General features: G+C 43.7%; 2 protein-coding genes across 7 annotated transcripts in view; one reads left to right on the forward strand and one right to left on the reverse strand.

Annotated features, from left to right (window-relative positions):
* Window positions 1-14,764, forward strand: part of RIC3 (RIC3 acetylcholine receptor chaperone) — a 415,628-nt gene that overhangs the window by 107,752 nt on the left and 293,112 nt on the right. The window lies entirely within an intron of this gene.
* TUB (TUB bipartite transcription factor) overlaps window positions 1-14,764 on the reverse strand; it is a 163,466-nt gene that overhangs the window by 68,557 nt on the left and 80,145 nt on the right. For 2 of the 6 annotated variants that reach the window (XM_080404755.1, XM_080404750.1), the window contains exon 1: window positions 1,903-14,738. The exons of 3 other annotated variants lie outside the window; for them this stretch is intronic. In XM_080404755.1, the coding sequence (XP_080260881.1) occupies window positions 1,903-1,940 (38 nt within the window). In that variant the 5' untranslated portion in view covers window positions 1,941-14,738. Of the gene's footprint in view, window positions 1-1,902; window positions 14,739-14,764 lie in introns of those variants that run through there. One more of the 6 variants, XM_080404753.1, reaches the window with a different exon arrangement.

Here is a 14,764-nt window from a genome sequence, read left to right on the forward strand (position 1 = left end):
GGGATTCTGCAGGATGCTTTAAACGAGCAGGTTCAATGAGATTTGCAATGATATACCTCTAAACCAGGAATTAGCTCTGAAGACTGAAAAATAACTCAACTTCTTGAGAGAAGACTAGGTTAGAAGCCTAAACAAACACTTCAGAGCAGAAGCGCGGTTTGTTTGCTTTTTGGTTTGGAGCAGTCCTCAGCAGTTTCTGACCATAAACATGGTTAACATTCAAAAATAGTATTATATTAGAAAAGACATGAGTATCATCAGATCTGTGTTTCTCTGAAGATCTGCTGTTTTGTCTCCCTTTGCTTTTCTGAACAGCACTGAGCAGAAACAATAGAGATGTTTTATTTCCTTCTTTGAGGCCACTGCTACAAAACCCCACAGCAAACTTTGGCATTGGCCTCTGCAGAGCCTTGTGTACAGTGAGAGAACGGAGAAACAGTTCCTCTGCTGCTGGGAAGAGCTATGAACAGCTGTTCTGGTATTTTTGCCTTCATTACAAGGCTTCAAATTGCATCAGAATGCATCCGCTAGCCATTTTTGAAGCCTTATTGCCAATTCCTTATGTCTTTTCAAAACACATGGTCTGAAAGAGCTATCGGAGAGAGAATGGTGATATTCTTGGGTCCATTGTAATCAGATTTCTTTAATTCTGATTCTTATATTGATTAGAACTATCACGTGCACAGATTAGAACAGCAGGCTTCCACTTGTGCATCTACCGCTTATATTTTTCTCTGTATTAAGGAGTGGGGAAAAAAAAAAGGAAAAAAAAAAAGATTAGGTAGATATCCTAAGCTAAACCATCTGTTAACAACCAGACCAATTAAACCAACCCGCTTTGCTGCCTTAGCCAGAACACCTTTTTAATCACGCTTTCATTCTGCAACCATTCAGTTTGAAAGATTCTTCAATGAAAACTAAAGAACCCCATAACGCTAACGTCGCTCCGAACAGCACACTCAGAAATGCTGTCATTATTGCTCCGCAGCACAGCACAGTCCATCCCGCCCGGAGCTACATCTTCTTCGGCTCGCTTCCTCCTCGCACCGACAAGGCAGGAACAAACTGTTCTCTTCTTCAAGCCGCAAACGCTCCCGCTCCAGAGCCGGGCGCCCATGGTAGGGAGGGGCAGGGCACGGCCGAGCTGGCCCCAGCTCCGCAAAGCGCGGGCGGGTAGCGGGGCCCCTGGGCAGGGCGAGCGGGGCTCTCCGCACCCCGGGGCCGGGGCCGCTCCCGCGGCGCGGAGCCCCCGCTGTGCCCGCTGACGCACGGGGCTCTCGGGCAGCGGCCGCCGCACGGCGGCTCCCGTAGCTTATAGCAACGGCGGAGCCAATGGGAGCCGCTCGCCGGGCGCTGCTATGGCGATCCCGCTCCCCGCCATGGCGGCACCGCCGGTCGCCACCGCTCCGCGCCGTCAGGCAGCGGCGGCCGCGCCCGCCGCCCCGCTCCCGGTGTGGCGCCTAGCGGGCGGAAGGGGCGGCGAGCGCCCGCCGCCGGGTCCCCGCGGCCGAGGCACGACGGCCGCCGGCGCGGCGCTCCGCCCGCTGCCGCCCGGCCCACCGGGGGGGGCCCTGTGGCGGAGGCAGGGAGGAAAGCTCTCCCGCTCCGGAGCGGAGTGCGGCTCTCCCAGCGGCGCTCCCGCGGGCCTGACAGCTCTCCCCAGTGACCGGCCCCTGAACTTCGCGGAGCGGGACCGGCCCGAAGTTGGGAGGCGGGACCGAGGGCCCCGCTCCGAGAGCTCCCGGCAGGCGCAGCCCGCGACCCGCTCCCGCAGGCGGGACCCACCGCCTCCCCGCCGCGTCCCAGCCTCGCCGCCGAGGCACGGGCGCCGACCCGCCAAGGGGTGGCGGTTCCAGCCCGGGAGCAGCCCCGCTCCCACCCGCCGCGGGGTCCCCCCCGCACCTGTAAGGGATCCAGTCCGCCTGGTGCCTTGAAGTCATCTCTCCCCGGCGACGCTGCCCGGAGCCGAGGCGGGGGACGCGGCCGCTGCTGCCCGAATCGGAGCCCGCCACGGCGCGGGCAGCATCCTCCGTCAGCGCGCGGTTATCCCGGCAGCGGCCGCAGAAACATCCCCCCGGGGAGGGCTCCCAGCGGCGGGCCGGGCTGCATGTGTAGGGGGGCGGCCGGGGGCAAAGGGAGGCGGCTCCCAGCTCCCTGCCCGGAGCGGCGGCTGTCGGGCACCGGAGCGGGGGAGGGGGACGCGGGAGGGGGCGGAGGAAGGGCCAGCAGCGGGCAGGGAAAGGCAGGGCAGCAGTGCCGCGTCCCCGCTGCCGCTACCCGCCCGCCCCCCCGCTGCTGCTGCCGCCGCCGCCGCCGTGCTCAGGCATCGCCCGGGCGAGGCGGGCCGCGCCGGGCTGAGCCGCCCTCCGCGCCGGGCCCGCCCCTGCCCCGTCAGCCGCGCCGCCACTGACTCAAGGCCGGCGCCCGCCCCAGCACTGGGCATGTGCGGGGCGCCGCAGCCGGCGAGGGCCAGGCTGGGCTCGGCAGCGGCCGGGCCCCGAGACGGGAAAAGACGGCGCCCTGAGGCGGGCAGCGGCCGGGCCCCGAGGCGGGAAAAGATCGATCCCTGAGAAGGGCGACGGCCGGGCCCCGAGGCGGGAAAAGGCCGAGCCCAGAGGCGGGAAAAGGCGGTGCCCTGAGGCGGGCAGCAGCCGGGCCCCAGGGCGGGAAAAGATTGTTCCCTGAGGTGGGAAAAGACCAAGCCCTGAGGCAGGCAGCAGCCCAGCCCCAAAGCGGGAAAAGGCCGGGCAGCCCTCACAGCTGACTGAGGCAGGGGAGAGGTGTGAGGAGAGCTCAGGCCATGCTTATGCACTTTTAAGTCCAGCCCTTCGAGCAAAATCTATGTAATTCAGCAACTCAACCCAAAATGGCTGAGGAGCCATGGTTTGGGGTCCATTTGTAAAAGCTTAATGCATCCCTTAAGGGAAAATTCAAGTTTTCGATTCGCCAATGCCAGACTGGTGCCTCATGGTGATGCAGAGCCACTGGGACATGGTGGCTGCAGCCCACCTCTGCTGGCCCTGGCGCAGCCATGAGCACCAGCAGCTCACCTGGGGAAACCATGGCAGAAGGCTAAGGCTGGCTGGGAGCAGAGTGCAGCCATGGCTACCTGAGGAGCCCACCTTTTGCTACATGTGTCTTACAGGCCGCCATCTGCTCCTCCCAGCAAGACCAGCTCTGCTCCAGCTCTACAGCCACAGCAGAAGTAAAACCCATTTAAACCATTGACCACGTAAATCCCTCCTGCTTCCCCCTGGCCTTGTGTCAGACTATATGCCTACAGAAACAGTTCCTGACTTTGTGGAAAAAATAGGATCTGAAGAAAGATGGAACTAGTGAAAGACAAGGATTAATGAAAAATCTGTTTGCTTTGAATAATGTCTGATCCCTAGGATCTCAGAAGTTTTGTTTAGGTAACGTTTGTGCTTTGTATGGAGGAGACACTTAAAGGAAAGAGTTGTGAGTTAGCTGAAGTCATCTTTTTGCACAGAACAGGTGCTGTGAAATGGAAGTTATATGTGGCACCCAGTGTACCCTGGAAAGGCTAAGACGGAGGGGGGCACCTAAGTGACAAAGGCATGAAGCTCTGACCTACTAAGCCATCCCCAAATTGCAGTGTTGGTCTTGTGCTTGATGGTGTGAACTCATGTGGAAGAAGGGTACAGTACAGGTTATCTCATTGCAAGGTATTGAAGAATTAGAAGGAAGGATGAATGATTTAGGTTTCGGAAAGGTGCGCATCTGAGTGGAGAGTATAAAAAATGTTCACCTAAGAAAATAGAGACAGGGAGTTTAAAAGTAAGTGTCCAGAAATAGCAGAGCAGAACAGCAGAAAAAAACCCTTTTGTTCTGATTTTATAGCATAAAAAAAACCAAGGCGGCATAATTTTGCAAATAAAAACAGACTGAAGGAGATACTTTTTCATACAACATAGATTGGTAGAGTTCATTACCTAAGAGCTTGGCTGGGGCCAGGAAGCCAGAAAGAGTCAACAGAAGATGGCACACTTGACAGCAGAAATATTTCCATATTCTTCACTGTCATAAACTCTTGGGAAGCTATTTTGTTTTAAAGCCAGAAACCAGAATTTAAACATTTTCCAGAAGTTGAAATGAGGTCTGCCTTTACGGAAGAATTCTGTCACATCCGTATGGATAAGTTAACTTACTGCTTTCTTTACCAGCATCAGGCACTAGACTTGACCTCCCTTCCAGACAGGAACAATGGTCACCACTACCTAGCAAGGAAGCAGCTGCAGGAGAGAGAACCTATCTCCTGGTACTAAGCTGAATGTTTTTTTAAATACGCCCATTAACAGAGACTTCTTTAGAAAAGAAGACAGATAAAAACTGGAAGTGTTTCGCATCTTCAGAGTCAAAAGCTCTCAAGGCTAACGATTAGAATATCTATTTTCAAAACACTGTAAGTGTAAAGTCTGATAAATGAGCTAATGCACACACATCAAAAAGATCCCTCTGAACCTTTGAGTGATATGAAACGTGGAAGTGCTATACTGTCATTTAAACAGCCCAAGACCACGTTTGTGTTAACAAATACAAAGCATACCAGGGTTACTGGATGTTCAAATGGGAGGCCGTCAGGGTGTCCTGGAAGATGGGGTTGCACAGAGCATAGTCTCTGTCTAGGGAGAGCTGACACAAGAAGAAAGATCAGGAAAATTGTATGGGGAGAAAGGAAAAACAATTCTCTGATATTTTATCTGCTTTTATAAGGTTTACTTACACCCCCAGCCTTCTTTCTCATCCTCCCCCACCCTGATTCTCCCTCATCCCTTCACCATCTTGGGTCACTTGCTTTTATACTGCCTCACTCTCCAGCTTTGGTTCTTTCTCACTGGCAACGTGCTGCCCCCATTTCTGAGCAGGTGAGCTGATCAGAGAGTTAATTCCAGCCCTCTGCAGCTGGCAGCATTAAGAGCGGGGTTACTGCATATCTCTAACTCTGAGCAAGGTCCCAAATCAGTAGTCTCCTGTGGATGGCACTCTGCTTTGTCTAGATGGCACATTGAGCTAACTGAATGACAGGGCAAGAGTTAAAGAGAAATCCTTGCCAGGTGGATGACTAAGGTGTTCAATTTGCTGTTTAACAAGCCTCAAGGCTGCCCTTGAGGTTCAGATCTGTTCATGGACATTTCTAATTATTTTCTGCAGTTCAGGAAAGACATGGCTTTTGCAGGTGCCAGTTTCCCCAGGTACTACTACAACAAAAACTAGGAAAAAATACCGCATGCAACAAATAACCCTTACATGCAATGATGATTTCTAGGTACTATCTGTAAAGAGAATTGTATTTCTCAAAAGCCATGCCTAATTAGTTTCAGATACCAGCCTGACTGATGGACAAGGTAGTCTGTTAGAAAAACAGTGCTTTAAAGGTTCAGCAAAGGATATATGAAACAGATGGAAAGCAGCAACCTAGATGCAAACCTAGCTCCTCCACTGCCAAACATGCCTCGCTGAGTACCATGTTCCTCATATAGTGTGCTACCTTTCCCATTATTCCTTTTGTGTCCTCTGTGTAAAATAAGTGTCCTACTAATACATTTTTTGATTGAGATGATGAATAATACAACACAACTATATCTAACAGTTGAAAACATCTGCATTTGCAACTGAAAGCCTTCTGGCAATCTGGGCAGAGAGCAAGACATCAAAGCAGGGCTCTGCTGAAAGGGAGTTGGGAGAACCTAAGCAAGCAGTAAAATAAGAAACTGATGTAAGCTGTTTCCTAAATGTACAGATTATTAACTTTTAAAAGTTTAATTTTCCTGTGATGGGGGAATTAATTACTTATAATTTAGCCCATGAAAAAAAAATCAAGTAGTAAATGTATATACTGATTTGAAGAAGTGCACAGAGTATGTTTTACAGAGAGGGCTTTATCTATCTATATTCTGTTGTTCCTCTTTCTAGAGCCACTGTTGCTTCTGCAGTAGTAAACACATTCAGAGCTTGTGTGCTACAGATAGAAAGGTCTGTATGTTGTGTGGCTCAGAAGGTTTCCTGCATTTCATAGCTGCTATGGTAGGCTTGGGATATGTATTGAACTAAATTCCTGTCTCATTTGCCTTTTTAGCTGACCTGAAAGAAGATAAATTTTAGAAAAAAGAGAAGTATAATAACACCATACATTTTCTTATTTGTGGACCCATCCTGGTTTTATGCTGTGGTGTAATACACATCGTAACTCACAGTTCCTAACCCATTCATAAGACATCTGAGAGACTAACTCGATCTTTGCATTTTAGGCCTTTTAAAACAGCAGAAGCTTGTTTGTTGTCTCTGGATCAGCTCAAGCATAGTGCAGAGAACACTCCTATCTGGCCTTTTAAATTTTATAATAGCACAAACAGGACAGATTTGGCATAAATGTGTAAGGATTCTGGCTTTTCTTTTATTGGCTTGGATATTTCTAATTTTAAACTCCAAAAGACAAGGAATAGGGATGTGTTTGTGCTGGCATAACTACAGAAGTAGTTGTGTTTAGATTTTTCCATTCCAATATTTCTAAAATCAAGCTATCGTATTTGAAGTAAAACCATGCCAAATAAAACTTATCTGCATTCATTACAAACCTAAAGTTCCTAACAAGGTGCACGAACTTTTCTGTATAAAGCTTAGATCAGTTGTGAAGGCATCTAGGATATTTTGTTTGTTTGTTTGTTTGTTTGTTTGTTTGTTTGTTTGAAAAATCAAACAGTGCAACTAAAGAGGACCAGATGCAAAAGCTGAGGTTTTGTATAATGAGCTGAAATTCAGCACATTCAGTGGATTTCTTCCTAAGCAGTGAGTCCTGGAACGTGTTGAAACAAATTCAAAATTCAATCCAGGGATGATAGTAAGGGCATTAAAACTTTCACAAATCAAAAAGAAGAAAATGCTCACAAAAAGCAAATAAAATCAAAGCCCTGAATGGTAATTTTAGGCATAAATTTCAGTAACACCAAAGTCATACAGATATTCTGCTCGGTTTTGTGGGCTTTGGATGAGGCTTATACCAAGTTGACTGTCCTCGTGTTTTAAGCAGAAAGAAGCCCAGGTTAAATCTTGTTTCCCTAGCAAGAAAAAAAAAAAGGCATTATTTTTGATAGCCCCATTTCAACCATAACAAGAAAATTTTGTGGTAAAGGTGAACAATTTAGAGATGTAACTCTAGCAAGGGCACAAACTGGTATGTGAAAGGTGTATTGCAGCCTTTACATAGCTCATCCTCTCCATCTTTCCATGAAAACTCACTTTTCCTTACTGTATTTCATCTATTCTCATTTCAATAAGTACATTTCTGTTTCTTTATTGTGAGGCTGTGAAGCATAAATACCAATCAGTAACACACTGAAATAAAATAAAATCTATTCTGCAATAACAGAATAGAGTTCCCTTGCCACCCTGAGTGATTTTTCACTTTAGTCACTTCAGTTTGAACTTGCCTAGTTCCACTGAGATTGTGTCTAATATTAGGTCTTTTACAATTAATATCAAACTGACACCTACATCTAGATATTCCTATAAAATAAGTATGAGAAAATGTTAACAGTTGAGAAGTGAAGATTGTTAAGCTCACTTTGCCAGCACTAAAAACCAAATCTGGTACAGCACTGTCCTGTTGTTTGCCATTGGTGGCCTGCTTTCAACACCTGCTAAATAAGTTTGTAGTCAATCTGACAGCCGATCCCGTAACAACACTTAGCATGTCTCTCAAAATCTTGCACTGGATATATCCAATGCTCTGATTTCCTACTGTGGGTAATAAACCCTGTTAACTAAGGTGAAAACAAAGTCTCTTGCACAGAGACACAGTAAGTTACGTGACTGCTGAACATAACGTCACTGAAACTTGAGTAAGAAACTTGTATAATTGTAATTAAAGCCTCTGTCATCTTTGGAATTGCTATCCCATTGAACATTTATCGAAATCCAGTGGGACTGCTAGTAATGGATTCTGCTGTATATACCCTTCAGACTTGCCTTTTTACTGCCCTCTAACATTGTTCCTACATCCTGATACCTAAAACAATTGATCATGAAGGATGGATTTTCCTATGATAGTGCTTAAATACAAAATTGTATAATCCTATCACATTTCAGCATACTATTTCACATAGGTTTTGCTTTTAAAGGTTTATTTTCCCTTTGAAGGTTATTATTCCTGCACTTATGCTTTTTTAACTTTTCTGAACCATGCACACTATTTACATGTTACTCAAGGCAGTTAGAATACCAAATTTAAAAAGACATCTTTTCAGAAAGGTTCCGCTGCCCAAAGTACATGTCTCTCTCCTGTAAGAGAGGTCTAAATTCACAGCAAACCGAATGCCAGTTTACTGCCCATGAAAATTATGTCACTTTTTGTTTTTCACTTCAAACAAGGATAGTTTTCAGTTCTGACTACTTTTTTAATTATTTTTTATTTTATATTTTTTATTTTCCCCATGGAATCACAGGGTGGATGGCAATGGAAGGCATGCCTAGAGATCATCTTGTCCAACCCCTCTGCCTAGAGAACCACACCAACTACAGCAGGTTTCTCAGAGCTGTGTTCAGGTAAGTTTTGATTACCTCCAAGAATGGAGACTCTGCAACTTCTCTGGGCAACCTGTGCTGTTGTTTGACCAGCCTTACAGTCAAAAGGACCTGAGGACCCTGAGGTGTCCTTTCAGGAAAAAAGCAGGCTCTTCCAACTCAGACTGGGAGAGCCATGCTGAAATTCTCGTAAGCTGTTAGCAAATGGAAGCATGTCTTAGCCTGCTGAAAGGATAAACCCCAAACTGTTTCTTCATATTAAATAGTCTTTCCTTTGCAGCATGGTGAATAGGCAACTGTTCCTAATACTGCAAAACCTCAGGATTAATCTGAAGCAAAGTACATCCTTCATAGCTGTTCTGTAAAAGCATGCATAGGCATTACTTCCAGTTAACGTAAAACAAAAAAAAATTCCATTGAAATTATAAATGTAAAACTGTCTACCCCAGCTGAGGATATAATTGTAAAGGTCATGCCTAGCTATTGGGGAGCTAAACAAAAACCCAACAAAATCCTGTCTAATCTCAGAGATGTTTCCAAGTCATGAATGTTTCAGATTCAGACATGACTTATCTGCCCTTAAAAGCCGTTAACTTCACCTGACGATGAGCCAGAAAATTGAAATGCTCCCAGCAGAACTTATAAGTAGAACTAGAAATGCTTTGCCATAGGTGTTCATTTGGAACACCATGATAATGGCCTTCTCATTTTATACCCTCTAGATTTCTTTTTCCATCAAAGATGATTATTCAAAGAAGTCCGTTTATTTAAAAAAAAAAAAAAGCTTTGAAAGAATTAATGTTCCATTACACTTTAGCATAGAGTTGCAATCAAATTTAAATGAGGTTGAGTTCACTGTACATGGAAAAAAGATTTGAATGTTTTTGTTTGGACTTAAAGCACCTAGAAAAATAGGAAACTAGTTTTAGAACAGCTGAGCATTTTTATAACTAGAAAACATTGTAGAGTTTTCAAAGTCTTCAGATTATATTTAAGATTAAATAGTATCAAGTTATTTTCATTTGCTTGCTTTAAAATGGTCTAACTTCAAAAGAAGCAGTAATAATTGTTTAAATTATTGTTTTTCTGCTCTCTTTCCAATAGAATGGGTTAAATATATTTGAGCTTGCAACGGAAACACCTGATTTTCCTTCAGAATTTATGGAACTTATTAGCCTGACTTACTGCAATCATCTGCACTTCTGCCCAATATGACGCTATTCTTAATATGACTGCTTTACATCATCTTTGTAATGCAATAAAATGCCACATTCACATTAGAGATGATAAACTCAGGCAAGAGCTAGATTATTTAGTTTGCCTACAGCTATATAGAAAGTCTCTATATGAGCTAGGAATTGATCAGTTGATCTTCACTGAAACATCCATCTGCAGCACACACAAATTATATTTTGGGTACCATGTGCCAAATGGTTTCCGAGTTCTCTGTACTTGCCAGTACAAGGACAGGATGAGAGTGCATTGCTTACTCAGTATTTCCCTGAATTACAATCTAATGCAACTGGTAATATTTTAAAATATACAGATACACTAAATCAGCTTAAACAGCTGGCTGAGAATTTCTGTTTGCAAGACCTATTAATGTTACTGATTTCACTACACCATTTTTTCACTTTCCCTCAGTAGATGACTAAGGCTGTGGCCAAACAGTTCGACATAAGGTAGATGTGAGACACTGGGTTCAATAACGTGGTCCAGCTTAAAAAGACTTTTTTTCTTTTTTCTTTTTTTTTTTAATGTTTTAACACGTTCTTATAAAATGTCTTAGTTCACTGTTTACCAGGTTCTCAGTGGTTTGGCTTTCAGCGTTTAACAAATACTTGCAGGTCACCTCACAGCTTCCACGGGAGAATGCCAGGGCAGTTTCTTTTTGACTGGTGAAGAGGTAGCTCCCCATGTGGACACCTGGGCACTCCCTGCCTACAGCCTGGGGATCTCCATGGGCTTATTGTGCAGCCCCTGTGCAGCCTAGCGCCCATCTCCAGCAAGTCTTCCCACCAGTGCTTCACACCTAGCCTTGCCGGGGCTACAGAGGCCCCCCAGGCACTCCAGATGCTCCTATCTCACTGCACGTTTGCCAGCCCCTCAGAAAGGCAACACCTGAATGGTCTGGCGTGAAGCAGGTGAGGTCCCACCACCTCAGAGGGGAGGGCACTGGCAGCAGGCCAGACCCTGCTGGGCTGTAGCCCGCAGTGCAACACTTCATTCAGAGGAGAGAACCCAATGCTGAATTATTAACAGTTCTTCTGTGAGAACTCCATCAGCTGCATCTGGCACGCCATGAGCACATTTCCCTCATCTTGTGGTTTGAGCAGAGTCCCCTCACCAGAAAGTACAAATAAAGCAGTTTTGCTTATTATTTTTTCTGTACAAAAAGCTGGAGGAACTATTGTTTGCAAAATATATTTCCTGGCAGATAGGAAGATAAGCTTTTAAAATTTCCCTTCTAGACAAAAAATGATAAGTATTTAAGCACCAACTAATTACTAAGCAAATCATATCCTTTCAAAGAGCACTGTAAAGAAAGCACAAAGGATGCATTAAAATAAGGCTTCCACTTAAAAATATTAAATTATTCAAAGAGATATTTCTTGCATGGCAGAAGATAAGGTAAAGCAACCTTTCTTATGTAATTTGGGGATAAGAATTAAAAACAAAGGAAAAGAAATCAAATAGTTTACATCTCTATAAGTAAATATTGTATAAAAATTACATGAATACAAAATTTTCTGAACCTATTTTCACACAGGAAGATGACTGTATGAAATCTATCTTCTTTTTCTTCATTTTACTTTGCATAAACTAATCTTCTTTTTTGGCCTCTCAGACCCTTTACAGACAACATCTACTTTCTCCTAAATTACTGTTGGTAGATATATCTGGATGTTCTTCTCTCTAATACCCCACTCAGGAATTGCTACTTTTACTTCTTGGGATTTCTTCACACTTCCCTATCAATGACAGTTCCATGCTTCTTTTCTAAGCCAAATCCTGTTGCACCTTCCTTGCATTGATACCACATTTTCCTCTCTATCCTTCCAGTTGCATTCATGTGCCAAACACAGTTATTCAGGTCTGGATCATATTAACATTGGTAATAGAATTGTAACCACATCCACCAACACACCACACACACACACACCCCCTTCAGGAGCAGCAAGTTATAAAGACAAACTGACTGACAGCAGGGATAATTCCAGATTCATGCAAAATGTATTACTTATGACTAAATCAAAAGGAGACTGTGAGATCAACACAACATTCCTTCAGTGAGTGTTAAAAATATATATATATATACACACACACACACACACAGTGGATGCTATGGAGAATGTGAAACTAGGCAGGTGATCTGAATTGGTAAAAGATATGATACATTCACTTAAGTAAATATTTTTGTGGAAGCTTAGTCACAGGCCTGGATTTGGCGAGAGAGAAAATGTAAAGGGCATGAGACGACTCAGGATGTCAGTCTGTTACTGCCTTGCTGCTGGTACCACCCATCATTCCCATTCCTGCATAAATGATGTGCCACTGTCTCAGTTTACCTTTCTTCTTTTCATCGCTATGTCTCCTGTTCTTGAATTTAAAGAATCTATTAAGATTCTTCAGGCAAGATTGAGGTTCAGGTCTTCAAGAAGGGATTTTTATTCTCTCTACAGTATTGCCCCACCTGTCCCTGGACAGCAGAGTTAATCTCTGAGGGTCAGCACACTTTGACTAGAAGATAAGCAAGAAGGAAACCTGAGACAGGGAAGAGCTGGGGGAAAGGGTATTACAAAATGGGAGTGGAGATTAAAAAAAAAACACAAAAAACCCACCAGATTTTCTGCATTACTAAAAGTCTGTTCCAAAACTACTGATGGCCTTTTTCCCAGAGAATACTAGTATGTTTAGATACGTTCTATATTCATATAATATACATATACTTTGTACCTCTAGCAGCCATAATGAAGCAATTGTGCATACTGGACATTTGGCACTGACTTGTTTCTGCTATACCTGCTTTGTGACTCTGCTCCCTCTCAGAGTCCTAACCATAACAACGCCCTTGATAATCCACTCTACAAAAAGCACTGCCTCTTCCTCAGGAACTTCAGAAAAGTTTCCTAATTCTGACATTTACTATGTATTGATCTTTGCCTACACTGTCTTCCCTTACATTAGGGAGGTGGTAATGGAACAGCTTGTTTACAACCAGTGCTGTATTGTACTGTAGTATGAGGGAGATGTGTTGAGACACACTGACTCAAAGACCTAGAGAAATTCCCTTGTGTGCCTCTTGGCATATTTTCCAATTTAACTCTCAAGCACACTCAGTTAACAATAAGACCCTGCCTTTATACAGAAATGTCAAAGCAAAACCAAGATTCAGTGAAGGAAATTAAGTCAAGGAGAAACAGAAAAAACAGAGCCAATGCAGAAAACACTGGAAAAGATCACTAAGGGCTAATAGGCAAACTGATGTGGAAATGGAGAGAACGAGACAGAGGGGAAAAAATATATATCAAATAAACCCAGACAATAGGAGTCTCAGGTCTAGAAGACACAGCTGGAGTTAATAGTCTACAGTCAGAGAAGCTACACACAAAAGGCCCATATATCAGCAGGCTGGGGAAAAAAACATCACCCTACAACAGTGAAAATCCTCCAGAAATACCAAATATTGTAATAGGATACAGGAGTAAGTCAGTCAATTAGAAATGAGTCAACAGATGACATACACAAAGGTATGCAGCACCTGATGTGGTACAGAAGCAGATGGTGGGTAGTGATAGTTTTCTCCTATTTACCAACTTCTTACCACTCGATGGCAATGAATTTTGTTGCACAAAATATGCCAGCCATACCATATATGAGCAACACTTGAAAGGAAACATAACGCATGTTTTTCAGAGTGGCAGATCTGACTTCAAATTGTCTTTTAAAAACAACTCAATCTGTAGAAAATTGTATTGTGGTGCTAACTTCTGCTGAAAGTACCCAGCCTTACAGAGCACTGTTCTTGGAGATTGTGTGTTTCCTTGCTGTTTGCCCTAGGTGTCAAATACTAGTTGAAGAGTTCTTGTTTTATCCTTTACTACTCACTTTGTATGCAGACACTTTAAAAGACCTAAATGTATTATTACATTGAGATAAGATATTGTAGGGCAGTCCGTGGCTCAGATGCAAATTATATTCTGGAAGGAAATAACTGGCAATAAATAAACATCTCCAGAAGTCCACTGGAATTGGCGGAAATATTTATGCACATTTATTCTATAGTCAGCCTAATATCATCAAAGTAGGGATTCTGAGAGGAAGAAAACACAATTATACTAGTCAGCCTCAAGATGTATTCTATCAAGCTCTCCTAATGTCAATAAGTGCCAGCTTTCCTCAATACAATTTTTAATTATGTGCAATTAAATCTAACTCTGGATATTTAGAGAAAATTGTTCATTAATTGAAATATTTGGAAGAATCAATGAATATAATTTCCTTTAAAATGAAACCTTTGACTTAACCGTAAATCAGAAAAGAATACTGAAAACTTTTTAGGTTTTCTTACTGGCATCCTTCACTGTGCACTGGAGAGACTATAGGGTGGCAGTAAAACACAAGGGTGCCTCTGTGCATGTTGCCCCTACCCAGAGGTAAGTCTACTTTCCTCCTTTAATATAGCAGTTGTAAAAAATATTAAGTAGTATGAGTAGGCCTGCCTGCTTACATGACACAGGCACACATTTACCAAACATAAAATGGGACTCTGGGCTCTTTGAACACCTACCCACCAATGATTTGTGTCACTGCATATAAATTATTTTCATTTCCCCACTGACATGAAATGAATTCTAAGCAGGTACAAAGGGAGTTGTGCCTCTGTCCCAATTGCAATCTCAAGGGAAGAATTGATTAAATATATTTATCTTGAAAAATGTCAGGTTTCCAGCATCATAAGTTTATTTCAAGATCCTCAAGTTACGTTTCCTATCTTGTGATCAGCTGCATCCCTGAAGCAATCTATCATGCCTTTATTAAAAAAAAATATTTCATGAACAGAGTTAGTGTTATGAACACCTGTAGCCCCTGAAGAACAAGAGCACTCTGGGCATCAAAGCAAAGGATCAAAAGAGGCAGCAAACTAGAAAACTGCAATTTAACAAGAGCACATGAAATTAAATTTCAACTGAATGAGATTCTCAGTCCAGGGCCTGATTAC

Source organism: Falco punctatus (assembly GCF_963210335.1).
Source record: "Falco punctatus genome assembly, chromosome: 10".
NCBI lineage: Eukaryota > Metazoa > Chordata > Aves > Falconiformes > Falconidae > Falco > Falco punctatus.